At 48.0% G+C, this 26,225-nt stretch overlaps 2 protein-coding genes across 2 annotated transcripts in view; both read left to right on the top strand.

Moving 5' to 3' along the window:
* Window positions 1–2,883: 2,883 nt before the first annotated feature.
* Window positions 2,884–16,561, top strand: LOC144170058 (uncharacterized). The gene is made up of 3 exons (XM_077699589.1): window positions 2,884–3,057; window positions 9,495–9,599; window positions 16,404–16,561. Exons 1-3 carry the CDS (start codon window positions 2,899–2,901, stop codon window positions 16,464–16,466), a joined length of 327 nt encoding a protein of 108 aa, XP_077555715.1. The 5' UTR covers window positions 2,884–2,898; the 3' UTR covers window positions 16,467–16,561.
* Window positions 16,562–20,029: 3,468 nt separating this feature from the next.
* The window catches only part of LOC144159305 (uncharacterized), a 17,564-nt gene continuing 11,368 nt past the window's right edge, over window positions 20,030–26,225 (top strand). Inside the window, exons 1-2 of the mRNA XM_077690713.1 lie at window positions 20,030–20,095; window positions 23,172–23,312. Of these exons, the coding sequence (XP_077546839.1) occupies window positions 20,030–20,095; window positions 23,172–23,312 (207 nt within the window). The remainder of the gene's footprint in view (window positions 20,096–23,171; window positions 23,313–26,225) is intronic.

Raw genomic sequence — 26,225 nt, 5'->3', positions numbered from 1 at the left:
AAAGGCAAGTAATACTCTAGGCATGCGAAATGGGTCAGCCTTGACCTACCTTCTTCAGGCTGCCTTTTTGCCTCGGTTGTTCACGTACACATCAGAAGCGCACGGGAATGTGTGCGCGGGTATGTTTATGCGCTAAGGGCGCCCTGGGATTCTAAATCAATCATTAGACCTTAAACTGCAACGAGTTTCATACACCAGGTGTAACTTCGGCCTGTAAAAACCCTAACTCCATGGTTGTTATGTTTATGCACGCAGCAGAACAATGAAATGCCTTCCAGGTTTTAGCAATGGTAAGGCCGAGGATGTTTGCATTGTGCAGGCTACAGGGAGCCCCACGAAAAGTTCATCAATTTTAATGGTCGATTTTCGATTACAGATTCCATACAACAACCAAACTTTAAACAACAAAAGAGGTCATTTTCTAGTTGTTTTTATGTGTACCTCTGGGGCATATTCCATTTAAATTAGCCAGTACCCCGCCCATGCAGGAAAGCCGCCATAGGTTGTCCTTGAATCTCGCATTCGTTCCCGCAACTGTCGATGATGCACGGGAGTGTTTATGGGCGCAACAGATCAGGGAAGTATATCGCCCTCGAGGCTGTACCAGGAGTAAAACAAGCCCACCGAGAATCTTTAAGACGTGCAGGGGTCATACGGCTCTTTTAAAACTAATTGAAAAAAGGGCGTTGCAACAATAAATGAGCATCTTAAAAAATAGTTTTGGCGAAACACCTGGCTTGACTGCACTGAAACTTTGCTCTAAGGTCGCATTTTGCGTATCTTTTTGTGAAAATGCAGGCATCCACATTGCCATACTTTTTTGTGCATTCTAAGAAAAACCATTTTTGTTTTATGGGTGAAGACTAAGCATTTTGGGTTCGTTGCATGTATTTGCATAGGGAACTATTTTTCCGGCCAGCTTTTCTCCTATAGGCGAAAAATGGTTTATAATCGAATCGTAAAAAACGAGAGAACCCGTGCCGCTTGTGCTGTTCTTAAACAAATTAACAATGTAGAGCATCAATTCCGACTTCCGTTAGAAGTCTCAGCGGGGAGAGTTCAGGGGTTGCTGAACGAAAATTGTTTACAATAGTTTTCGATGTGCTATTATGGTTGCTTATGAATAAACGAGACGTTTCGAGGAACAGGAGCGGTCGCTGTGTATTTTATTGATGCATGTTTTTTTTTTATTGGAGCATACCAGAGGAGACGTAATTTGAACAAATGCTTTTTTTACTGCTTCTCAGATGGCTGCTATTGAACGTGGGGAGGAACCACAACTCGTCCAGGCCTACGTGAAGGACCCGCTGGAGCAGCTTAAAGCGAATCCCAATTATCTCACTACGGGCCAGGGGATCGCGACCGCTACCGAGACGGTATGTTACTGTATACAGGGAGGTAATGGGCCCAGGGAACGCATGTTGCACATGTCAAATCACCGCGGCGACCAAGATAACGGCGTGTGCAGGCAGGAGGACGAGGCAAACAAACCCGCAGCTGGGGTTCCAAACTACGCCAGTGTAAGTGGCTTCGTGGTAAACTGTTTTCGTCTGCGGCCAGGTTTTCCCGCCTGCAGGGTAAAAGCCTCTTTATTACATAGAACCGATCCCTACACCATTTCCGTACATTTTTTATTCGCTAATGCCATGAACACAATTAACAAGCGACAGTCAGAGAGATTTAAAATTACTCCGGATACGCGGTAAAGTGACCATCGGCAATAGGTCGGGCTACGCCATCGGTGACAAATTCCATGTTTCGAAAGGGGCATCTGGCGTAACTTATAAATCGTCTTAAAGCAGCCGGCGAGTAGCGGCGTAGCGAACCCATTTGCTTTTCCTGTTTTTCATGCGACAGCCTTGCGAGCGTCATCTTATTCCGGCTGAATGTTGGCGGCATCGATCACGTCATTGACTTCATATTCTTCAAGGAACGCGATTGATGTGCCCTTGCTTAAGTGCTGGTACTCTTCGTAGAAATTTGTGACAAAACCTTTCTTCGCTTAACGCGCACAAAGTTTTTTGCGACGAAGACACCACGGTCGAGAAGCAAGCTCATAGGTCGTCGTCCGCCATAGCGTCGGCTTCAGCATATCGACAGTAGGCGGTCACCATCAGGCTTTCACGAGAAGTGACGTGGTCATCGTCGATCCTTAGATCAGTACATTGTTCGGTGATGGGTTGCTGTGTAACGATCGGCGAAGAAAGTTATTGATTTTGACCGGAATAAATTACTGCGCCGTGCTTTGTCGAAAAGTGCATTCGACAATTACGTCGCAGGAGCACTCGGGAGTCGGGGAGCCGTTTTTAAGGTGACGCATGATCTGCATATTCCGCTTGGCGCGAACAGATGTCCTCCTGCTGTGCTTATGCGCGGATTGTCCTATGTTGTTTTTTCAGCTTTAAGTTCAAATTCGAGTCTGTGCGTGGGGGTTGCATTTGTGTGAACTCGTTCTTTCTGTTAAACTGTGTGTTCGGCGCTGCTGAGGAAACCAAAGGACACGCCATGGTATATGCACACAATGTCATTTTTGCGCGCAATATTCTGCGTGCAAGAAACCTCAAAACTTGCTACGGAGTCTCGACTGCAGCTTGCACTGAGAATGTAAACGACTGCAGCGTAAGTGCATGCAGTGAAGCGGTAAGAAGAAAATAAAATCGCGTAAAAATGATGACCCCTAATAAATATGACATAATGAGTGACAAATTATTTTTGGTAACATAACATAGCAACATTTCGCGACGCTTGACGGGCCACGTCTGCCGTACCAAGCAACAAACTTTGCCTTCTGGTTTGGCGCAGCGGTTTTCCCCAGTGCGAGAGTGTTTATGTGTACGCTTGGAAAATTTTATTTGCGATTTCTCTGAACTGTCCCCGCAGGTGGGAACGGTTGTCCTGATGGTGCTGTACCTGCTGATGGGGCACTCTATCACGTACCAGTGGTACGCGCACGCCGCCTTCTTGCTGAGCTTCACCTACTGCCTCAACAACACGCTCATCATCATCTCGGGCATGGCCTCGCCGCACACCCAGCACCACCTACCACTCACTTTCTTTGTACGTCCAATTACACTGCCGCACCGCTTCGGGCGGACAAACAAGTCGGCTTCGATAACCTATAACTGACACAATGCCGAACGGCGTGTTTTCGGACTTTCGGGAGCAAGTTTAAAGGCTCCCTGGTCCCACATTCTTAGCATATTTTCTACTCATGGGTACCGTCCAGAATGGACGACTTGCAGCTTTTCCAACTTAGCTCAGCGCAAAAGGGAGAAAAAGGTTAGTTAAGCACAGTCCAGTTAAGCACAGCCATCTGCTGAAAAGGTGCTGCAGCCCATAAACGTTTCATGCTACTCAGCGGTTCTCAGCTCAGTTGGAGTCGCCGGCGACCTCCGTAATAGTACGCTCCCCGGCTCGCGCCCTTCAGGGGGCGTAAACTTTCTAAGCGGTTTATAAACCCGCTGTTAGCTGCACACGCGCGCAATCCGCTTCGCGCATTGCTGCGGGGACGAACAGCCAGTACGAACGAGAACCTGATATGCAGTAGAACGGACAATTGGGCAAGTTGGTAGCTGTTAAGGTGGAAGCGCTCACTCAACAGGGACGAAAGTAGAAAAAACAGAGACGACACGGCGGTAACTCGCAACTATTTGTCTATTGAAAAGAACGACAAATATATACTTTCAACATCTCACGGGGTGCGTTCACCTCGCCCAAGATAAAACCATGAAAGTCACTTTTTGCAGAAATTAAATACGTACGGGTGTACACGCGACAGTCGAATTGTAAGGGCATTAAAACAGCACAACCATAACATGTCAAGAAACCGCTGCGATTGCAATGAGGGGCACACATAAAATATTCTTTGTCTGTTATAAAAATTGACGGGGCACTAACACATCTATCTCCGGACCTTTTAATGTGAAATGCTTCTATCAGCTCTCGAGAGGTTTTATCTCGATGCCGTGACAAAACTGTTCCTAATGCCACATGCCTTCCGTCTGCTTTTCCAGCCGTGAGCGGAGTGCAGGATTCATAAGAAAAATGACAAAGCAAAGAAAAAAAGTTGCCGGCGATATCTACGTATGGGCGGTCTTAAGATGTAAACTCCGACGGCCAGAGAGCGTTTTCTAACGCAGTTGCTGTATTTACGACCTATGCATCACGCGCACTGAAGGTCAGCGAAGAGGAAAAGGCGGAGCACTGGGAGAGAACACTGCCCAGCTTGGAACCTGATGGCCAGCTTTGGCTGGTGAAGGGAGCCCAAGAAGCCGGATGGTCTCACGGGGTCCAGGAATAAGGACTCTTCCCCAAGGAAAACTGCTTCATAGGGACGTTTATTCCGTCTCCTCCTCGTATCAGGAAGGGTTTTTAATCACCCTGGCCCACACTCTCAGAAAAAATTCTCCCACCTCCCCTCGCGGGAACCCCTGTGTAGATGCGACGCATACGGGGTTCCGTTGTTGTTTCCGTTAGGTTGATTCTCCCATCGCGTGAAACGTGCCGTGAACCCCCTGCCCCGGCTATGACACAACACAATCCAACACAATCCACTTTAATCCAATCCAATCCAAGCCAATCCAATCCAATCCAATCCAATGCCCCTTGCGAGAGAGCGTTCGCTATCGGAGAGGAGAGGGGGTGAGCGGCGGAGAGCGCAGCTCGCGCGGCGAGGAGAATGGGGGAGGGGCGGACGACAACGACGCCGACGCTGCATGGACAAGGCGAGTGAATGAGATGCAGTCGCATCTAAAAAGGGTGTGGTAGTTTCTCCCTTAATGGTTAAACAGGAATGCATCATATATTGCTCCCTAAGAGGTAGAAAGATTCTCGAGGAACGCGTTTCTACCCCTAGGAGTGGAGGAAGATTTCCCCCTTTCGTGAGGTAATGGAGGAGCGTTCCTCCCCTCGCAGCGTCACCCAAGCAAGGCTTGTCATGCGAAAAAGGCCTAGCGAGCTGATCGGTTTGAGGATTGAGGAAGTACAAATACGTAGGTTACTGTGGTTGTGTGCGCTTAAAATGCGCTAAAATAACCAAGAAATTACCTACCGAGCACCAGAACTGCGGTTAGCAAGCGATGTCGCCAATGGTATATGCGCGACTTGCATTCGTCTCTCTGCGCGCCCCGCCTACGCGTTCAGAACGAACGCGCCGCCGTAAATACAGTAGAAGTCGTGCCGATTGCTTTCAAAATGCCGCCTTTATTTCCGAAAGGCTCGTAATCCCGCCGTTCACCGCACACGAGATCACAAGCATCCAATGGCCGCTTGAGAACAACCAGTAGTTGCTAGTCGCCTCACCTTGCTACAACCGATGCATCAAAACGCGGATCGTCTGCAATCGTAAATCTCAGCGCAAAGGCAATGCAGGCAACACGAAAAACGTATCCGTCGCTGTCGCATCCTCGACAATGCTCGCCCTCTAGCGTGCTCGAAGTAAAGCAATCGTAAACGTTTTAAAATGACCGATAGATGACGCAAAAAAAAGTAGGGGAGGGGAGGGGCAGCTACTAAGCATCACCATCAGTGGGCACTTACATCAAGGCGTTTCCTTGGTTTCCTTTATGGATAACGTATATTATTATGCCAACATCACGGAGGCCGCTTCTGTGGCTTAATTAAGATGTAAGCTTAAAAGGGTGCGGCTGCGGATTAATTGTTTGTGAGTTTGAGGAGGTGTCAGTGCACTGTTTCAGAGTGTTTATTCTCTGGTGCTTAAGCCGGACTGAACATTTTTGCTGTTTGCGAGGACAGAGAGTGAGAGAGAGAAAAAAACGTGTTAAAAACGGCGCAAAACATAACGCAGAAAGCCAGATGGCCCCGTCCCAAAGCGATGTTGCGGCGCTGAACATCGGAGCAGCAGACGGCGCCCGCAACCGGATGTTCTTGCAGGCGTAACCGAGAAGCAAGGCATCATGGGCATTCACACTCGCGTTGTGCGAGGAGGTCGACGAAACGAGGGAGAATCGCGGCTCGGGCGAAAATGTCATGTTTTGGTTTGCAATATCTCCACTAATACTCACCGCTGTAACAAAATTCTTGAAGGGAGTTGAATACTCGACCATGCGAAAATGTTAACAACCATGCGATGGCAAAACCTCTTACAGGGCCCATTTAAAACTCGCAATTTTACAGCGGCGCTATCTCACGCTAACCTCCCATAGTTCAAGCGAAGCTTGCAATAAGGAATTTGAACCTGTGATGCGTGTATGCTAAACCCCGTACAGTAAAGCCCCCCTTAAAGGGGTCATGCAGACAAAACACGTTTAATTGGTTCATTCGAAATATTGCCTCGCTATAATCCTACTGACACCACTTTTAACTCACACTTCGCTCAAATAAGCTATATAATTAGGAAAAAAGGGAATGGACATGCGGCCCACTGGCTCATTTTTCGCCACAGAACCTATTATGTCATATGTCCAGCTGTGCGATCGGCTGAGGCCGGCAAAAGCGAACGTAAATTAGGCAGGGCTTCTCGAGCGAGCTATTTGCGCTTAAATGTATTGCATATTAATTTTACAGCACTAAGAATGGTGGGGTAAACAACGAATATAACGAAAACGCACGTAAACATAGAATTACAGATGCGCACTGCTGTTGGTAGTGTGCACACTATGCTTGTATTAGCTGCACAGCAGTCCGCTGCTTTGGAGTTGTCTTACACGACACTGGCCGATTGGTGTAAGCGACGTTGTCTTAGGTGACCCTGTTTGTCGATCACACCCCATGTTTTACGAAACGATTACTTTCTACCGTAACAAAAACAAGCCAGGTGCGAATGCGGTCAAAAACAAAGGAACGGCGGACAACGGTCCGCGGCTGACTATGGTAGCGCCATCTGGGTGGACTGACGGTAAGCAAGGCTGCAAAGCCTAATGACGCACTGGAAGTTCGTTTGAATACCTGCCGTCATAATTTCATGGCAAACATCACGAAAACACACGATTTGGTGGCAGAATCAAACTTTTAACCTAAATTAATAAATTTCTCAGTGAATACGGCATCGTTTGCTGCCGGACAAGCGCTGGGGGCACTATAAAATACGAAATCTTTCGAATCAAACAAACTTGTATTTTGTCTGCATGGCCCCTTTAATGGGCTGTGAGGATCATGAGGACCTGAATTCACGTTCGCAGGTCTATGTGGTAGGCCATGGGTGGTTCGTTCGGCGGTTATGCGGGCACGCGCTCGTGAGCGTAAAACACAAAAAACAAAATTGAAATAAAACGAAAAAAAAGAGAAAATTAAACAAAGGGTTGTATAAATATAAGCAACCTTAAATATTGAAATAAATTTAACTTAAAAATTAAATTTAAATTGAAGGAAAAAATCAGTGTCCTTCCATTCGGTGAAGAAGAATGACCTGCGAAGCTGGACGCAGTCCACGAACTGCACAAACAAGACACGTTTGTTTGTGATTTACGATTAAGCATACCTCCTAGCTAATTCGCTGAATGACTAAGGCGTTGCGCTGCTGAGCACGAGGTCGCGGGTTCGATTCCCGGCCGCGGCGGCCGCTTTTCTGATGGAGGCGAAAAGCAAAAACGCCCGTGTGTACGAGATTTCGGCGCACGTTAAAGATCCCCAGGTGGTCAAAAAAATCCGGAGCCCTCCACTACGGCGCGCCTCATCACCTGCGTTGCGTCGGCGCGTTAAACCCTACAATCAGAATTCGCTGAATGAAACTTGGAAGGACTCGAGCGTTATTCTAGCGGACAAACATGGCGCTGTCTGTTGATCACAACTGCAACAACTTGCGCGATCAGTTGATAACGGCGCTACCGCCGTTATCAACTGATCGCGCAAGTTGTGAAAGAAGCTTCGGTGGTGGCGAGGTTTATAAAACTTCTGAAAGATGCGTCGGAGGTGGAGAGGAGGAGTATCGCCGACTAAAGCGGCTTCACCGGAATGAAAACTGGGAGAAAGGGGGTTAGACATATACTGCTTTGCAGTAATAAACACATAGCTTATATAAACAGAAGCAACACTAAAGATAGATGTACTTATATGGTGCGATGGATTAAGCGCAGCCTCAGTTGTTGTGCATTGCCTGTTTCCCATGAAGCTTCGCGTGTCTTACGCTGTCGTTTCCGAAAGGAAGGTTTTATTTTTTCATGTCTGTACCCCGAAACTGCCAGCACCCAAGCAGAAAAAAAGAACACATTCGGACTAGTGCGGTAATTGAACCGAGGTCCCTAGATTAGGAGCCGATGGCGTTACCACGGGGCTATCTCTGCCTTTTCTTTCATTGTGTGGCGCTATCCATGCACATTGCCAGTGGCAGAACAATAGGCAGCCTACTGCGTGCCGCACTGACAGGCGAGCATGACAGAACGTGAGTAGAACAAATGCATGCCAGCCACAGGATGCTCTGTTTCTGGAGAAACTGTCCAGTCGGCCTGTTTTGTCCCAGAGTGGCCTGGACTGGCCTGTACTGTTTAGGAGTGGCCAGTCGGCCTCTCAAAGTAATTCGCACCAAAAGATGAAAAAACGAAAGCGAATACAGAGACGAAAACAAGACGTAGCAGTAATGTATTTGATGAATACATTTAGGCTTTCGCCTTTGAAGCACGTAACGGGAATCAGAAAAAAATTTAGGTTTGGTTCACTAAAAAGACTTCTTTGTCCCGATAGCATGTTACCAATTTTATTGCCAAGGTAAAACAAACAAATAGTGGTGATATTAACGAAAGCAGACGAAGCATTGGCGACTCCTCGGCCACTTCCCGGCGATGTATCTGTGATGTGAAAGAATCTTGTAAGGGCGACTGGCATCCGCCGCTGACCTAAGCCACCGCCGAGAAAGATCATGGGCGATTGCAGTGGGGCCTCTAGTTGCATTTTATTGTATCACTTGCGTGATACGGTGCAGTTAACACCGTGATAACTATCGTCTTAGTGCTTGTGCATATTACGTCCGTCCTGCCAATATTTCGTCACTGCGGCGCGAAATTCGAGTTTTTTAATATTTCTTGCATTTTTCTCGGTTAAGAAAAGGTATTTCGTCACTGGAATTGAGCTTAAGGAGTTATCATGGGCTAATTCTTTTAAACCGAACAAAATGGCATTTTGTCTGCATGGCCCCTTTCCGGGTGGCATCTTTTGCGTCAGTGGCTGCAGCGTCCTTTCCTCACCTCACCATGGCTTAAAGCCATCCTAACCACTCCGAACAAATGAAAACCTTGCTTCAAAACTCCCAGATTCCTCTATGCGGAGGCTAAGCAAGCCAGTAATACATGTGCTGACCCCCTAATTGTCGAGGGGGCGCTGGGCAACATGTCGTTTTCTAGTCGCTTTTGCAGGAGGCGGTTTTAACGGGGCGAACTGCGGTATCTTTGATACGCTGGCCGGGCCGTACTTATTTATTTTGTAGTTTCTCTCAAAAGTCTTCTGTCTCAAGGTGGTACAGCTCTGCTGGTTTACCACGTTGACAGAATGGCATGGCTGAAAGTGTTTTACTTTAATTCTCTTTCCCTCTATTTGTTGCACAGTACTCCATCTACCATTGCTCGGCGGGGCTGCTCTTCATGCTTGGAGGCGCTGTGTTTTACCACGTGAACAAAGATGACAACCTGCGCTTTAGAAATCTCATGGGGGTGAGTATAGGCGGCCCATCCAGCTTGATACCATATTCATTCACGCTGGTGTTACTTTGAGTGTGCTGACATTTCGCAGTTATTGATTCTCAGTGGTCATGCTGTTACCGAAATGTACGTTCCAAAGGACAAAAAATTATTACATTGTCGTTGTCGTCCTTAATGTCCTACAACTAAATGAACCAGATGAAATAAATGAACCAGCTGATTCCCGAGACCTCCCTAATCACTTTTTTTTTTCTTGAGGCTTCGGGGTTTTCGGCTACTTATACAAATCTTTCTGTACACTCAAGTCTGCTTCCATGCCTTGAATGCGAAAACATTATGGCTTCTCCCGGGGATACCTTACTGCTACCTAATAGAATCTCACGGCACATTTACCCATTACAACTTGGCTACGACGTACACATACCCAAGCACAATTCTCACATACTCACTCAGTGGTATTGGCTAGTGGCGATGACACCTGCCGGCAGAGAGAGAGAAGGAGCGAAGTTCTTCAGTTCCGGACCCAGTTGGAGCGTCCAGCCGTCTCATCCCGGTGGATCATCCGAAGCTGATCTTCGACGCCCGAGCTGGCCAGTTCTCCCTCCCACTGCTAAGCCGAGAAATCGCGGAAAGTGTGGTGTTAAGCTGGCACTCCCACAACATGTGATACAGAGTGCAGGGTGTGTCGCAGAATCGGCACTGTCAGTCGTATTGCATTGGCTGGATTTGGTGGAGCTTGGTCGGGTGGGGGTACAGGTCGGTTCGGCGGAAACGCCAGGAGAGCTGCTATCTCTTGCTCAGAGAGGGGTGGCCCGGGTGGAGAGTAAGCCGGGTTAGCCTATAGTATTGTGTCACCTCCTGGTATGAAGTTAAGGGGATCGTTGTCTCTAGCCAACTCGCGGGGCTGGGCTGGTTAGGCTCACGGCCGATTTTCCACTTCGACGTCAATCTACCCATTCACACATGGCTTCGCACATAGCCTATAGCACGCGTAAGGAGTTTTATCTGCTTCTATTCGTTACTTCATTCGTTCGTTCGTTTGGTAGGGTTTGGTTTGGCTGACCGGCTGGCTAGCTTGCTAGCTGGCTTGTTGGAGACGTTTATTCCACCTCGAATCTGCTTATTTCATGCGGTGGTGATATGGGGAATAGGTTAGGGCCATTTTCGTTAGCGTAGTTTAATTTAGAGGGGCCGAATCACTAAGTAGCGTCTCCTTCGGTACACACCGAGCATCACGCGATACCAAAAGATGTACAAAAAGAACAAGGCAGTAACATCCCCGAGTTTATTTGCTGGGTTGCTGGGGGAAGGAGGGCCATGCCCTCTCCTATCGCGCCCATCCGTGGTTAGGGGACATGCATATTCTAATAAGAAAATGAGTGGTCTGGGGAAGATGGGAATCAATTACACTTTACGGCCTACGAAAGAGACGTACACCTAGTCCTTCCATTTCGGTTGGAATAATTCGCGATAGTGCTGATAGTGCTTGGGTATAGGGAGCGGGCGGCCTTTGGCACCGCCGTCGCTCCAGCCAACAGCGCCGCCCGTGGCGAACCGCTCGTCAGTGGAATGCCGGTGGCGGTCAGCGCAGCGTAGTTGTGCATGGCTCTCTGTCGTTCTGCTGCGATGCGGCTTGCAAAGCGTAGATAACCGCAAGGACTTTTTGAGATCGGTAAAAGTTGAGGCGACCTTAACGAGGCAGGCCATGTGTGTCATTTACGTCCACACGCCTTAATTACAAATAGCAGACGACGCTCAATGCGCCAAGTTAGTAGTAAAGCTGGAATTTCAAGTCCGTTCCTTTGTGCAGCTTTTCATACCTACATGCCGTTTGTCGTTTCGACTAATATATTGCAGCTAAATGCTTCTACAAAGCCGGTATGTGCAGCCGATACAGGAATGCTGCGGCGCTGGCCTTTAGCAGTTGATGACGAGACGGCATCGTGCACAAGCGAAAGAAAAAAATTGGTGGTGCCTTCCAAGATTCACATCAAAAACAGAAAGTGCGATTGACGACGCTACGTTTCTTCAATAAATTAGGTGGAAACATGATTAATTTCACAGAAATACGCTTACTGCTGTCATCGGGAATCGTTTATAGAATAAATGCCGCATGATAGTAAAACGTTATTGCTTGCCGTGGAAAAGCGTTGCTTTACAAGACTTGCAATGGTTGCTGCCTAGTTGGTAAATGATTTTTCAGTGATGATGATGAATAAACTTTACTTGAGTCGAGGTGCTGATGTTAGGGCACCCGCCCGGTGGGAGGATTCCTTAGTCCGGGATGTCTTGGACTGTGCTGGCCATACGTGCCCTCTCCAGCAATCGTCGCTGGTGTGAGAAGTCGGAGCTGGTCAGCAGCTCCACCAACTGCTCATAAGTTGGGTTGGGGTTAGGGGTCGGGGAAGGGGATTGCTGGCACACCATGTGGTACAGGGTGCCTGGTTGGGGGCAGGATTTGCATGAGGTAGGGTATAGGGTGGGATAGATGGCATGTAGCAGGGTGTTATGTGGGTAGGATGGTTGTTCAAAAAAAAAAAAAGCAATTCCTGCGTGGGTGAAGGACGAGGAACAGGAGGGGGCAAAAACCTTCCCTTAGTTTTACAACTGAATGCGGCGGTCGAGTTTTACAAGCTGCAACCTACGCTTGAAAACTCATGCACTCCTCCGTTTAACGACGATGATGGTTTATCGCAAAGCTTTTTAATGTGTGTTTCCTTGGTTGCCTTCTGGATTTAAACTTCGACTAGTTGAACTTTAAATTTGACCAGAACGCAGTTTGGTCTTTTGATCGCAGCGTCTTTGTATCTGACCGTTTCCCATTCTATTTCGCACGAAGAAAGCTTCCCGTTCAACCATCGTCGTCGCTAGACGGAGGGCTGGATAATTTTGCTGTTTAGTTTTGCACTTCCACGCACCCCTCGCCGAATCCGAACTGCTTCCAGCGTGTCGGAAATGCGTCTGTGCTGGAGGACTCGGGCTGATGCAGCCCTATTTTAGGCAACTAGTAGCAAGTTTTTGGTTTCTTCACAAGGCATTACACGATTTTTTAGGTACTCGGCAAAGAATACTTAAGCATAAAAAACACATGCTGACGTTAACACTGCCACATTTTTTAAACTATCGGTGTATTCCATGCAGGCGGTGAAATGGGAAGGGGAGCGGGATGGTTTGTAGCTTGGGGTGTTGGGTGGTTGAATAACTTTGGCTTTTGATAAAATGACCACTACAAACTGTGGGAGTCCCGCTTCGGCTCTCGGGCTCTCATGCTGTTACAGTGTCGCTCACCAAAACCGAAAGCACAAAGCTCATGCACGGTTACAGAAATAAAGTGTAAACTGCCGCGACGTTTGCACGGCCACACGGTAATCGATCTCGTATGTAAGTGCCTTTCTTCGGTTCCTGTCCGCGGCGTACGCTTTTCTGGTGGAGACGGAAAGCAAAAACGCCCGTGTGTACGAGATTTCGGCGCACGTTAGAGATCCCCAGGTGGTCAAAATTAATCTGGAGCCCTCCGCTACGGCGCGCCTCATCGCCTGCGTTGCGTTGGCACGTTAAACCCCACATTTAATCAACAATCAATCAATGTAAGTGCCTTTCTCTTCAAAGCACACGTATCGAGGTATCCCATCCTTAAGGCTGGCGTGGAAACCGTAGTCATTGAAACCAGTGAATATAATTTAAAATGGTAGAAAGGAATAATAATATTTATAGTTTTATTCCTACTCATATCGCGCGGAGCCAGGTGCAGAGCGCTGCAAAAAGCGCTAGATCATTTCAATGTAGCCCATTCCCAAAGTTAGAAGCGTCCGACAAGTTGAAGTAGCCGTTAGTGCATTTAAGGAGGAATGAATACTAATAGTAGTAGTTTCATTCGTACTCGATAGGGTGGAGCCAAGCGTAGATCACTGCAAAAAGCGCTCATGTCATTGTAGCCCGTACCCAACTTTAGAAGAGTCCGACAAGTTTACGTAGCTGTTATAGCATCTAAGAACCCAACACATCTGCCTAGACTTCGTTTGACCGCACATATCCGCTCACAACACCACCAAAGCATTCAAAGCACCGAAGCAAACACGGCAGAAACAACGGAAGGCTGCGTAGTCCAACGCACCGGCTCATTCCACTAACGAAGGGAGTGCCGAGTGGTGCCGCTACCCTTTCAGCTGCACGGTGTTGGGAATGACCATCCCACTGCTGCCACCACTGTTGGGAATGACCTTCCCAGCGCTGCTCCAAGGTTGTGACTCGCATCCAGCTCGTCACCGATGTTGGGAATCAGTCATCCCAACGCTGTCTCCGCTGTAGGGACTGGGCCCTCTCACCGCCGCCTCCGCTGTTTCGACTGGCCATCCGAGCGCAGTCACCGGTGTAGCGACGTTGCCTTGCTCTGTCCGCTATCGACGCGGCGCAGAGCAGAGCGATAAAGTTCTCGAGCCGACGAAGAGTTGAAGCAACACTTATATACAGTATGTACAGTCGGTAAAACGCTTGTCTATAACAGCGGTTTCGACTTCAACCAGCTACATCCGAAAACTGCCGAAACATGCTCATTCCAAACATGTCGGAGACAAAAGCGAAGGGCTAAGACTTCAGAATTCCGCAGTAGTTTTATTCAAATCCCACTCAGTCGGGGCAGGATGGGGCTGAGAGTACGAAAGCTGTGTTATAGACAAGCCTTTTACCGGCTGTACAAGGTAAGCAAACGTTACGTGACTCGCACAAAGGCGACAGCACCCTTTTACTCGGTGCCTCCGAAAAGTGCCGCCGACGAGAAGCCGCCGAGGAATGCCGACGATGAGAGCCTCCGGGCTTCTTTCATACCCCGGGAAGTTCGTTGTGGCCCCGAGAAGTTCGAATAGCTCCAATCAGGGCTCTCGCTGCCTGAAGTTTGAATTCCGACGAATGGTAGCGAGGCAGTGAGTCAGCGGCGCCGCCAATGGGGAAAGGGAGGGCGATGTCCCCGCCGTCTCCGTGACCTCGCCTCCAGGCGTAGCGACAGCCCTTATTTGGTCGTTCTGAGATGCGGGATTCGGCCGCGCCGCAGCGACGAAAGGGAGAGGCGTGACTCAGCCTCGCTGTCGGCGCGTCGCCTCGTGCAACGGATTTGCGCCAGGCGCTCTGGCACAACAACGGTCCCTTATACGCCGCCGTGAAGTCACAGGAGTTGCTCAGTAAGCATTGATAAGCGTTTGTATTTGTAATGCTTCTTGATGACGTGAGAGGCTGCTGAAGGGCGCCTCGAGCACATTTGCCGATATCCAGCACTGGGATTAAAACATGATAGACTGAGTTTCTGCAGCGTTACATCAAAATGACTTGCATCAGTGTTCTATGCCTGTCTCCGCTTTTCACTGCCTAACTTCCGCACTGACAACGAGCTACGGAGTCATTGTACAACTACATCCTTTTAGTTTGCATTGAATAAACTCAGTTCTAATTAACGATATGCAAGTATTCACACTAGATCGCCGCGCGGCGATGCGAACTGCAAGAACAGCTATTAGCGGACGGCTGTGTGATTGTGATGATTCTGGAAGGGCTATAGTTCTCCAAGAAAAATACCTTATACAGTACGTTGTCGCTTTAAAGTGGCTACAAAGAAATCTCGGATATGTTCAGGGGCCATGTGTGCAAACTTTGGTACTGAGCCGGGGCTGTTGACCCCCTCCGGATAAACGGGCAACGAACTGTCGTCGCCAGCTTTGATGAATCCCCAGTGTGGATATGTCCCATGTTCATGTGCGCATTGGGTTCTTATTTCCATTTGTGGGGAAATCTGCAATCCTTGATCAATATTTCTCCACCCTCCAAGCTTTTAAAACAGGTCACAGTACGAGAAAACCAAACTCGCAGATATGGCTTGTTATGAGTCTACACTCGCAGTGGAGTGTTTGCTATTTCTGCTTCTGAAGCAGAGTGGTCTGGATTCAACCATCAAAACTTCAAACTGGCAAAACCTTTTTGTTTGTTTGTTTTTCTAGTCCATGCTTTCCTATTGGTGAAAACGTTCCGTTCTTGTTCGCTCTATATCCGCTGGGGCAGCGCCTTACGATCCCGGGGGTTTTAGTGGGGGCCGCAAGGTGGCGCTAGCGGATTTTTTGCTCATGCCGATTTTTCGTTGACGGTAAGCGTTGTCACGGCGCGGCATTTTCTGCGACACGGGGCCCCTAACGCTACGCGTTAAAATTGTTTAAAGGAGCCATGAAGACAAAATACAAGTTGGATTTATTAGAAAGACTGCTTAGGCCCGATAACAATGATACCAATATCATCGCAATCTTCGAACAAATAACGGAGATATTGAAGAAAACGTGCGAAGCAGTCGCGACCCCCTAGCCAATTTCCCGCAACTTTTCTATGACGTCACGGAACCTTGTTTGTGCGATTGGCGGCCGCCGAACCGACCTGTGGCGACGACACATGACTGGACGTCTGTAATGGGTCCTCTAGTTCCATTTCACCGCATCACTTGAATGGTAACGTGCAGTTAACGCACTGAAAATTATGTTTTATTGTTGGCCCGTATGACGTCATTCTTGCTCATAACACGTCACTGTGGCGCAAAATTTGAAAGTTTTTAAATACTTCTTGGTTTTTTTTCGTTAAAAAAACTTGTGTTGGAACTGCAATGGAGCTGAGTGGGATACTGACTCCTAGTTCTTTCAAATTACACGAAGTTGTATTTTCTCTTCATGGCTCCTTTAAATGAATCGTCAATAAGGCGTCACAATAAAACGTTTTCCGGTCTGTTTAATAGCTTGCTGTAGCTTGCAGAGAAACAAAATTTGCGCTGTTGTGGTGTTGTTTTTCCAGACTGCGATGACTGGCCTTGGCCTGGTTCACATTGGCCATGGACTGAGCACTTTCATGAAGTGAACGAATGTGGCCATGACCCGTACTTCCAGCACACACTCTACCAAACGACCCTGTCCGCTGTGTCGACCTCTCGCCGGTTTCTCTGTGTTAATACTTGTGTGAAGATATTTGTGTGTATGTAAGGTAATAAAAGTTCATGAACGGCGGAAGTGGTATTTCCAAAATCCTGGCGTCACATGCGTTGTGCGGGTGCCGCGGTCAGCGGATGTATTCCAGTGGCCGTCAGCGGGACATGTCCTTTTTTTTACCACGTTCAGAAAAAACATTTTCGTCTCTTCCGTGGGCGTAATGAAACTTAGGGCCGTATTCTGAGTCCCTCCTTCACGCTATTTGCTCCCTACACTCCGCTGAAGCGGAGGATTATGCAATGCTTATGCATGGGGAAATCTATTTCAAGGACCTCCTCCACTGGTGGTTCGAGAGGAAGAAGGACGCAGAATACCAGCCTTAGTTTCATTTTATTTCATTTCATTTATTTAACCAAACCATGTCTCGGGAGGAGAGGCAAAAGGCAGATTAACTCTGCCTGACGGTGGCCATCAACCCCGGACATGCTGTTGGAAAGTGTTCTGCTGTGACATGGAGCAGCTGACATTGGCTTTGACACTGTCTACTCTTGTCTTAGTAAATGCACCAACTGTCCGATGGGCTAATAACACTGGAAAATTGTCGTTAAACTAAGAGACCCTGTGAAGACACTCATTCTATCAAGATTGTGGAACTCTACCGATGGGCTCGAAATTAATTTATGGCCGTGTCTAGAGTGCCGTCCGACGGTATTATAAGCACTCCACTATATCGACGTCCACTGGTGTTTTGTAACAAAATTGGCGCGTCTGGCACTACATCGGTCTAATAGCGTGAATAATAGCAACCCAACCTAAACATAACATAACATAACTTAACGCACACAAAGAAATCATTTAAAACAGCAAAACTAACCTAAGACATAAAAATTATAGTTCAATTTAGAGATGAAATAAAAAACAAAAATGGCACAAACCGGTCTCAAACCACTGTCCTCGGGATCAAGAAGCTAAGACGGATCCTCTACACTACAACGACAGGTGCTTTAACTGGTGCTAGCTTAGTCTTTAATATTCGAATGGCGCCGGACGGCGCTCTAGCCATGCCTGCAGGGATCAGCTAGAGTGCCGTCGGACGGCACTCTAGACACTGCGTTAATTTATAAGTGAACGGGTCTGTGCAGCCACCCCAAGAAGCCACGGCAGTGTATGCTCGCTAGTAATCGGCGATTTCATTTCTAACTTATTTTCGTTATCTCCGAGGTCTCTTTTACCTGTTCGAATTGGTAAACGAGACGGTGATTTATTTATTTATTTATTTATTTATTTATTTATTTATTTTCGGGGGGAATGCTATGGGTAGAGCGAAAGTAGCGGATGAGAGGCGATCCAAGATGGAGCAGGTTGAGTGTCGTGCGCACGTCGCTGGCTATGCTGCTGACCATCGCTCGTCTTTGTCGTCAGCGCTAATGGAGCAGCTGGCACTAGCGGCGCCGCTCTCGTAGCTTCCGCACATGGCACACAGCCGTTCGGCTGTGACTGCAGTAAGTGCGCCGTTCGTCTTCATTACCATTGATTTATTTATTAAATTTATTTATTCTGCAGCCCCAACTTGGGGATGGAACAGGAATGGGAAAGACTAGTACGGGAACAAAAATCAGAATAATACATTGTGTCGTAAAAGAACTAGCGCTAGTTGATTATACAAGGAATAAAAACTAAATGCATGGCAAAACAGAACGTGAAAAATAGAAGACGTCAACAGTAATGAATGACAAACATTTGTTGAGGGTAGAAGAAGTATGTTGCGGGGTAAATTTTTCATGTTCCAAGTACACGAAGAAAAAATCTTTTTGTATGCGGTAGTACAAATGTAGAGAGAGCATGGTAGTGGCGCGTCGAAGAAGGCCCGGAACAAATTAGGTATTTATCTTCTGAAAGTTTTCACGAGGAATTTCAGACAGAGTAAAAAAATGCTTCAGTGATTCGTTAAAGTGCTGATAGATTCAGATACGGTACTGCTGATACAGATGAAAAAGCCCAATCGTATCCTCGGAAGATGAGCTTAACTGCTTTATTTCTGTACCTACTCAAGTTGATCAATTTCACACTGCTTATAGGGGTTCCACGCTGGTGGCGCATGCTCGAGCACAGGATGAATACTCGAGCACAGACTCGAGCACAGACAAGCACACACAGTGACCGTAGTTTCTTTATGTGTCCCAGATAACGTATGTACGCTGAAGGTAACCAAGTGTTTTAGGAGCTTTTGAAGTAATCTAGTTAATATGGTTCGTCCAGGATAACTTGTGAGGAAAAAGCACGCCAGGTATTGATAACCTGTCTAAAGTGACAATCGGTTAAATGAGGAGTTCAAAACTAAAGCATCTCTTAGCTACAGAATGCTCTCGCATTAAACAAACAATTTTCCGCAATACGTGCTGAGTAATTTCCGCAAAATATGTACCTTTTAGGGAAAAAATTGGTCGTGCATCCGGTCGCTTCGGAGAAACAGTTTGCAAACGACGAGAGTCTTCTGTGGCCCCTGCCACGTAACTGCCTCTCCTCTCTCCGCGCTCACCTCCCACGCTGTTCACCTCCTGTCTCGACCCTCCACGGGTGATAAATTCAACGAAGGTTTGCTGAAGTCAATTCAATTTTCCCGCGCTCGCCCTGCTGGCGCTCTTTCTGGTGAGACCCAAATAAGGGCTCGAGGGCGAGCCTGGCGCTCTAGCCACGAGCCTAAGGCTTGTGCGCAAGCTCCTTTTGTATTTGTGGCTAAAATATTCTTTTGAACGCGTTTTCTCGGTATTCTATCGCTAGAAAATTGCATCCACGTCCATTTTTAAATAAAATAACACTGCTTGTACAACTTATGTTTTTATGTATTGCTTGAAGTATCTTTAATATTTTTTTTGCTGAATAATGCCGGAAAGTATGAACTATGCTTTCATATTAAGTTCGGAAATATTTGGACTATATAAACGTTTCAGTAAAGACTAGTTCTAACTTGGCGAAATAGCTGAATCGAGGGATAGACATACAGACGTGCCGACAGACAGACCAAATTTTTTTGCTTTCAAGTAGCCTAAGAAAGACTATCATTTAAAATTCTACCTTAAGCCTGATTTTTTGGCAAAATTACTTACCCTAGGAGGAATTACTTCGTTTAACGGTCGAGTTGTTCGGTGAAGCTCCATCAAAAGCTTCTGTACATAAAATTTCGCTTCTGCGGTCTTCCACTGCGCAACCTCGCAATGCGCGGTACGTACCGAAAAATTTAGCAGTATTTCCGGCCTCTAATGATTAGCTGTTCTGTTTTCCATCCCCACATCAGTAAGCATAAATCAAAACAGTCCCTATAGACGGCGCTGTGCGAGCTCGGAAACCGCAGTCTGTGGGCGCATGAACGAAGGCTACCACAAGGTCATTTTTCCTTTTCTCGCGTGCCTCGCGCATTCGGCTAGCCATCACTATCAAGGCTGGCCGCGCGCGTGGCTGAGTCTGTGTGGCTGACCCACAGCTCGACGCACCGCCATGGCCAACGCACCGACATCCACTCCGGTCCCCGTGCCGCAACCTGCGGCTCCCGCCACCCAGCAGGTGAGGCTGACTTTGGTCGTGCCTAGTTTGTCCTCACTAAGAATGACAAATAAAGAGTTTAAGATCGCACGGTGCATAAACTAGTACGGTATATGCCACGTAAAGTTTTATTTCAAACGAACTGTAGGAGGAAGTTCGTGGTAGAACGTCCCGCGTGCTTGTGTACTATAACGCACGCTGTGCCTGCCCCAGAAATAACACAGTGAAGCTTAGCTGTTCCTTCTGGATAGCCTTGCACCTAGTCGAACATGCGCCGTAAGCTACCTAGTCCTAGCAGGTTTACTCACCGAGGTTTAACGACTAAGCACAAGGTCACTAGATCCATTTTCTTCCTTTATTTATTTATTTGTGTTACACTCAGGGCCCGAGGGTGTTACAGAGGGGAGTGGGAAATACACAATAATACAGACAAAAGCAGCAAAACAACAATAAACATTACAAATAACAGCTTGTTATGAAAACGGGTTGGTTATGGCTGAGCGAAAAGCAATCTCGTTGCCGATTTCAGCTACGGACCGAGGAAGGCGATTCCAACTTGCACAAGTGCTGGGGACTTTAGTCCTACATAAAGATGCCTTGGTTGTCTACCATGCGGCAAAAGAGGCTCCTTGCAAGTTTGTTGGTATTTCACCTCCGGAAAATTCGTTGGCTGCCTCAGCTAGCTTGCCGCCCTCCACTCCGGCACGCCAGCGTCATAAAGGCCACTTAACTTGGCATCTTAACCCCCACATTGGTATTTTTCATTTACACATCTACCCATCATGGTGATTCAGTAACTATACAGTTGTGCTACTGAGGCCGGGGGTTTGAGTCAGGATTGCGGTTGCTAATTTCCTGGTGGAGGCGAAAAACAAAAAAACACTGTGTTTTGAGATTTTCCAACATGGTAAAGGTCCCTTGGAGGTTTTTGCGTGCTGCCTGCGTGAGTTTGTTCAATGGCATGTGTTGCTCAGGAGGACGATGCTGTCTAAGAGAGTCTTCGGACTACCCGCGTAATTTCCGACCATCCGAGGAAAGTTAGAAATTCATAACCAAAGGGATGCACTATAGTTGCATCATTTATCTTGTGCTGGCCTCCCAAACCAGTGGTTATGCGTCTTTTTTTTCAGTCCACTAATAAGATAAAAAAAGTACCAAGCGCGTTAATGTCAAAGTACAGCTCGTGTACCACAGACTCCAACACGTAGGAGCAGAGAGAGAGAGAGAGAGAGAGAGAGAGAGAGAGAGAACAACTTTTATTAGGAGCATTGATCAGAAGATCATGTGAAAGTGGTTCCCTTTTAGAGGGAATTCATGTGCAGTCTTGACCACAGCTGCGCACTCGACGAGGATGAGCTGGCCCAGGAAAGATAGACAGCAGTGCCTCCCAGTGCTCTTAGGGATTGGGGGAAGGGAATAGTAGTGGTGGCAATCCTGGGATAACTTTACATCCTCCAATAATGTGCCTGAGTGTCCCTGGCTGCTGACTTAAAGCTAAGGTACGGCCGTGTGTACGCGGCAAAAAAAAAAAATCTTTTCGTGCTTCAAGACTCCCAGCTCTCAGCTCGTAAACGCTATACGTCGCTACGTTATGATGTGAAGGGGAGGTGTGATAACTCCGAGAAACTCTGGCAAGCACCCTGTAATTGTAGCGCGCTCCGTGCGTGGGAATATTTGCAGCCACACGTTCGAACGCACTTCGTGTGTCACACGTGGGGTTGATCGCGTATCAGGGCAAGCAGTTAACGTCAGTGGTAAGATGCGGCTCGCAGCATCCCGGGGATGCTTGCTCTTACGTCTTAGGTTTTAACTCTTGCCTCGCGTTGGAGTGGCAGCGGCGTATTTCTAGGATCCGAGAATGTAAACTTGACGCCTCGCTTTTAAGCAAGGCGAGTAGAATGCGGGTCGCCCAAGTGTATATTGGCTGATAGCAGAGCAATCTGGTACGGCGTCTGCGGCGATGCCGCGCTGACGCCTCTGACGGAGGGGTCAGTGTGGCATAATTTCGAGTTGCCCGCCGCATAATATCGAGAGGTCGTTGTCGAGTCAGGTCAAAGGTGGTGGTCAACATGTGAGGGTTATTGTGATTGCCACCTCTTCCTTCGTGGCCGGTTCTGCAGTGCGGATCGTGAAGGGACTGAGTGGGGGACTGTTTGGTGCATTGACTAGGACTACTAACACGAACGAATTGGGTTGTCTGTGATCAGCTGCATAGACACTGTGTCTGAGCGTATGAGGTATTTTTCTGCAAATGCCTTGGCTTTCTGCTCCTTGCTGCCCCGGTGTTCGTGCGGGTGCATGTTTCGGGGGAGGGGGCAAATTTTGATGTTGGTGTGGATTTCCAGCGGCATAGAGAATTTTGAAGCCGTTATAATAAGTGCGTTGAGTTGAAGGCGTTGGAGTAAATGTTGCCCCAGAAGTGTTTTGGCTAGCCCGTTAAGATGGCCAATACGATAAGCTCCTTCTCAATGTTGTAGGTTGTTAGGTGAGTCTGTGAGATGTTGTAGGAAGTACGGGGGTGGAGAGGGGGGGGGGGAGTCTCAAAGAAACCTGGCAACGTTGTAAATCTTCCGTATGAAACAATTTATTTACGCTAGTTACGCGTCAGGAGGTGGTACGCAAGGGGGGAGCAAGTAATGCGGCTAATGATAAATGCCGGAATTAATCAAGGTTCATCGCTGCCTGATTACAATTAAGGCAGGCGCCTTCCTCTCCTCATAAATTATGCACCGGCCAGAGCTTGCATATGCTGGTTGTCAAGCGCGTACGCTAACAAGCCGTTGCTGTGTAATACTGGGGCGAGAGCGTTGCTGTCCACTTTGCAGATAAATCTCCAGGTCGCAGCTGGTAAACGCCGATTGTGCAGCGCAATTACTGTCGCAGAGCGCTCTTCTCGAATTTCTCCAAGGCCGCCTGGGTTATAATACGCTGTAAGAAGCACGCTTTCCAGGACTGGGTGTTCTCTTTTAGTCCTGTTCAGTGCCACTAACCGTTATCTCGGGAAACACCCTGTCAACAGCTTGCACCATATACAGGGAAGGATGATCACTGGTGGGCTGCAGGGCTAATGCCCAACGTTCGTCGCTTCTCTCCCCAGGCGGATGCAACGGGAACAGCAGCAACCGATGTGGAACCTCAGGAAGCTGAGAACGCCGACATAAACGATGTACCACAGCACATTGAAGTAAATCCACGCTACATTACAACAGCGCAGGGCATGCTTACGTGCATGGAGGTGGTGAGTGTCCAGCATGTTCGCCCGCCCAAGAGTGCGTGGGGACGGATCAGACATTTCATGCGGCCAAGAACAGAGTATGGGTATACGTATATAAATGGGTACATTCTGTATACGACTTCTTGTCATTGCTATGAAGTTTTACTAGTCATTGACTAAAAGGAGCTTATTGCGACATCTATATACCGGAGCCTCGATGTATATCCAGGTTCGAGGGAAATAATTTACGGGAGACTCTTAGGACTTTCTAACAATGTGAAAGCGAAGGCCTAGTTTGACCTTCTGTGTGTGTTGTTGAACTCCCTGTTGAACCTCAAGGCCGCGCCAGTCACCTCTTGAGAGAGAAAAAAAAACAATCTTGGGCTATCTCCACTAACGTGAAACCTGGGGAGGGGCGAACCATGCCTTGTATAAGTGTATTCTTGGCGCCTTGGCGTTTTTGCCAAAGGAGATGAAACCGTAGAGGGATAGAGGTATACAGCTTTGCTGTTTAAGTCTTGTCTTTGAAGCTCGAAGCTCTCTAGCGCGAGGCGTAAATGAGTGCCCAGGTGTTTTTTTTTTGTTGTTTTTTTAGCAGGTGTTACGAGTTTTCCGGTGTTTTAGTACCCTGACTACATGAGATGACGATTACGACGTCGGTTACGACGACTAGGACAGGAAACATCAACAGCCCTAAGGGGTTTCGCCCCTAAATCTTCTTTATTAAAGGGGCCCTAAATAGGCTGCCGAATGTTGCGATTTTGCATGCGCAGTCACTGGAGTACTATCCAAGGAACGTCATCCCGCAAAAATTGTTTAAATGCGTTAAGTATTAGCCGAGTTATCGCTCATTAAAAGGGGCCACCCATAAGGCCTGGGGCTCTCCTCCTCTAGTAACTCCTCCGAAGCACTGTGGAAGCCACGACGTCATCGACCCGGCGCAAGACCACCGAGAGAAACAGGGCAATCCATCACCCTCCTTGATGTACGTGCAGTCATTGGCTGCGCTAAGCCCTGCGCGCGCTTTTTTTTTAGCACTCGACGCGCATGCTCCGCCCACCAGATTCCGGTTGCACGGTGAGTGCTGTCGCTGTGGTTCACGTTCGCGCCGCCGTACTGGGCAATGTCTCGTGCGTCATAGAGGCGCGTCAGAGCCGGAAAGAACTGCGTCAGAGCGCGGCAGTGTGGCGGTAAGGTACGGTTGGTGAGCCAGGAGAGAAAGTGAAATCTTTTTTTCGTGTTTGTGCGGCCCCTGCTTTACGCAGAGGTGTAATATTTGGTATACGTTGTCGTGAAGGGGTACTCTAGTGATTGCGCGATTAAAATGGCGACCTTCGGAAGCCTATTTAGGGCCCCTTTAAGAGCACCGATGTTCTCGTGGGAGTGGTGGCCTCTTCACGGGTACCTCCACCTCACCTTCTCCCCGTCGGTACCTTCGCCTCTCAAGTAGGATCGTGTTGCACGTGAGGCAGTGGACTGCCCTCCTTCGCTTCCCTTTCCTACCTAGCTTCCCTTCCCCGGCGTGCGATCCTCGGCTCGCGCTCGCTCCGAAACCAACTTCAACTTTGTTACTTACTGTGACGCTGTATATGGCTATAATCGGCGGGTATCGCGCTGAGGTCAACAATTTACTCAGCGACGTGTGTTCAGGGTGTAGAAAAAAAAATTGGACTAGGGCCTCCATGTTTTGACAGTAGGGCTTATTGTCTTCCGGCAACGCACTTGTGTTGAGAGGTGAAGCCGACTTTGGAGGCATCAGTGTAAGCTTGGTTCTTGTAAGCTGGCTTTCCCACGTTGTGGGTTGCGCAGTGAAGCATGGCCATCTAGGGAGGGACTAAGGTTACAGCCCCACTTATTACTTCTCTTCACCGTCGCAGCCTCTCTCCCGAATCCTGTGTACTACTTCGCCAGGTGCGGCGTCTCTCTCTTTCCCCCTGCATTACGCAATGCCGCGCACTCTTCGGCGGCCAGCAGTGCGGCGCACTAGAGCCTATGCTGTGGTTGGCGTACCACGCTATGATACAGCAACATTGTATCCACCCACCGATCGTGTGAGTCCTTAATCTGTGACGTACAGATGGGGCCACTGTGCTGGTAATTCAACACAGCAAATCCGAAACGTAGTTAACCATAACATAGCAAACAAACCAGAGCGCCAGCTTTGCAGTGAAGAAGTGAAGCGACATTTGCAGTGAAGAAATCTGATACCCAGGCAGTTTTCTTGGTCCTCCATGTTTCATAGCCTCTGCTCTAATTTTATTTGACTCTGCGGCTGCTTAGACACCCCATGCCTCTCTGGACACCCTTCGTTCGTAGATTTACCGTGGGCCCATAGCGCTACAGTGCTCACCACCCTCTGGTTTAACCCCGGGACTGCTTGGGTCTGCATGGTTTCATGCACAGCACCAAATTGGAGAAAGTTACTTCCAGCACCGTTACCACTTTCCCGTTCCGCCGCAATACTACATCATGATGTAGTCCCACAGCTGCCTAGGACTCATTACGTTCTGTTGTTCCTTCTTCTTCAGGTGAGAGTCATGCGTGGGCTTGTAAACTGTGCCTTCGTTAACATATACTCTGAAACATTTGTATTCTTTCACCTGCAGTATTTCTGCTTGTAGATATGGTGCTGCGTTTTGCTGCGTGTTTCGTTAAAGCCCATGGCCCATGATTCCTGTTTTCTAAAAGATTGCTCTAGGTACGTCTCTTTTTCCCCGCATACATCTACAAGGCGCTGCATATCTCGCTGGTTATCCGTCATCACCTCTAAGGTGTCCTCACACGTACATTAGGCCTGACACTCACAGTTCCACCTCCTGTTCGTTGTCATGCACTGCAAGTCAAAGCCCAGCTTAGTGCCAACAAACTACCTGCCTATCCCCAACACATATATTATGAACAGCAGTGGAGAGTATTGAGGTACTTGCTGTAAACCCT

Source organism: Haemaphysalis longicornis, unplaced genomic scaffold (assembly GCF_048455015.1).
Source record: "Haemaphysalis longicornis isolate Haplotype H1 unplaced genomic scaffold, Haemaphysalis longicornis Haplotype H1 scaffold_1, whole genome shotgun sequence".
NCBI classification, from domain to species: Eukaryota; Metazoa; Arthropoda; class Arachnida; order Ixodida; family Ixodidae; genus Haemaphysalis; species Haemaphysalis longicornis.
This window is presented reverse-complemented; position numbering and strand designations above follow the sequence as displayed.

Bases quoted from the DNA above. Each gene is read 5' to 3' on its own strand.
- LOC144170058 (XM_077699589.1), top strand. From the start codon at position 2,899: ATGGTGCTGTACCTGCTGATGGGGCACTCTATCACGTACCAGTGGTAC. The intron at 3,058-9,494 runs GTACGTCCAATT...TTTGTTGCACAG, and splicing joins ACCTACCACTCACTTTCTTT to TACTCCATCTACCATTGCTC. The intron at 9,600-16,403 runs GTGAGTATAGGC...TTGTTTTTCCAG, and splicing joins GCTTTAGAAATCTCATGGGG to ACTGCGATGACTGGCCTTGG.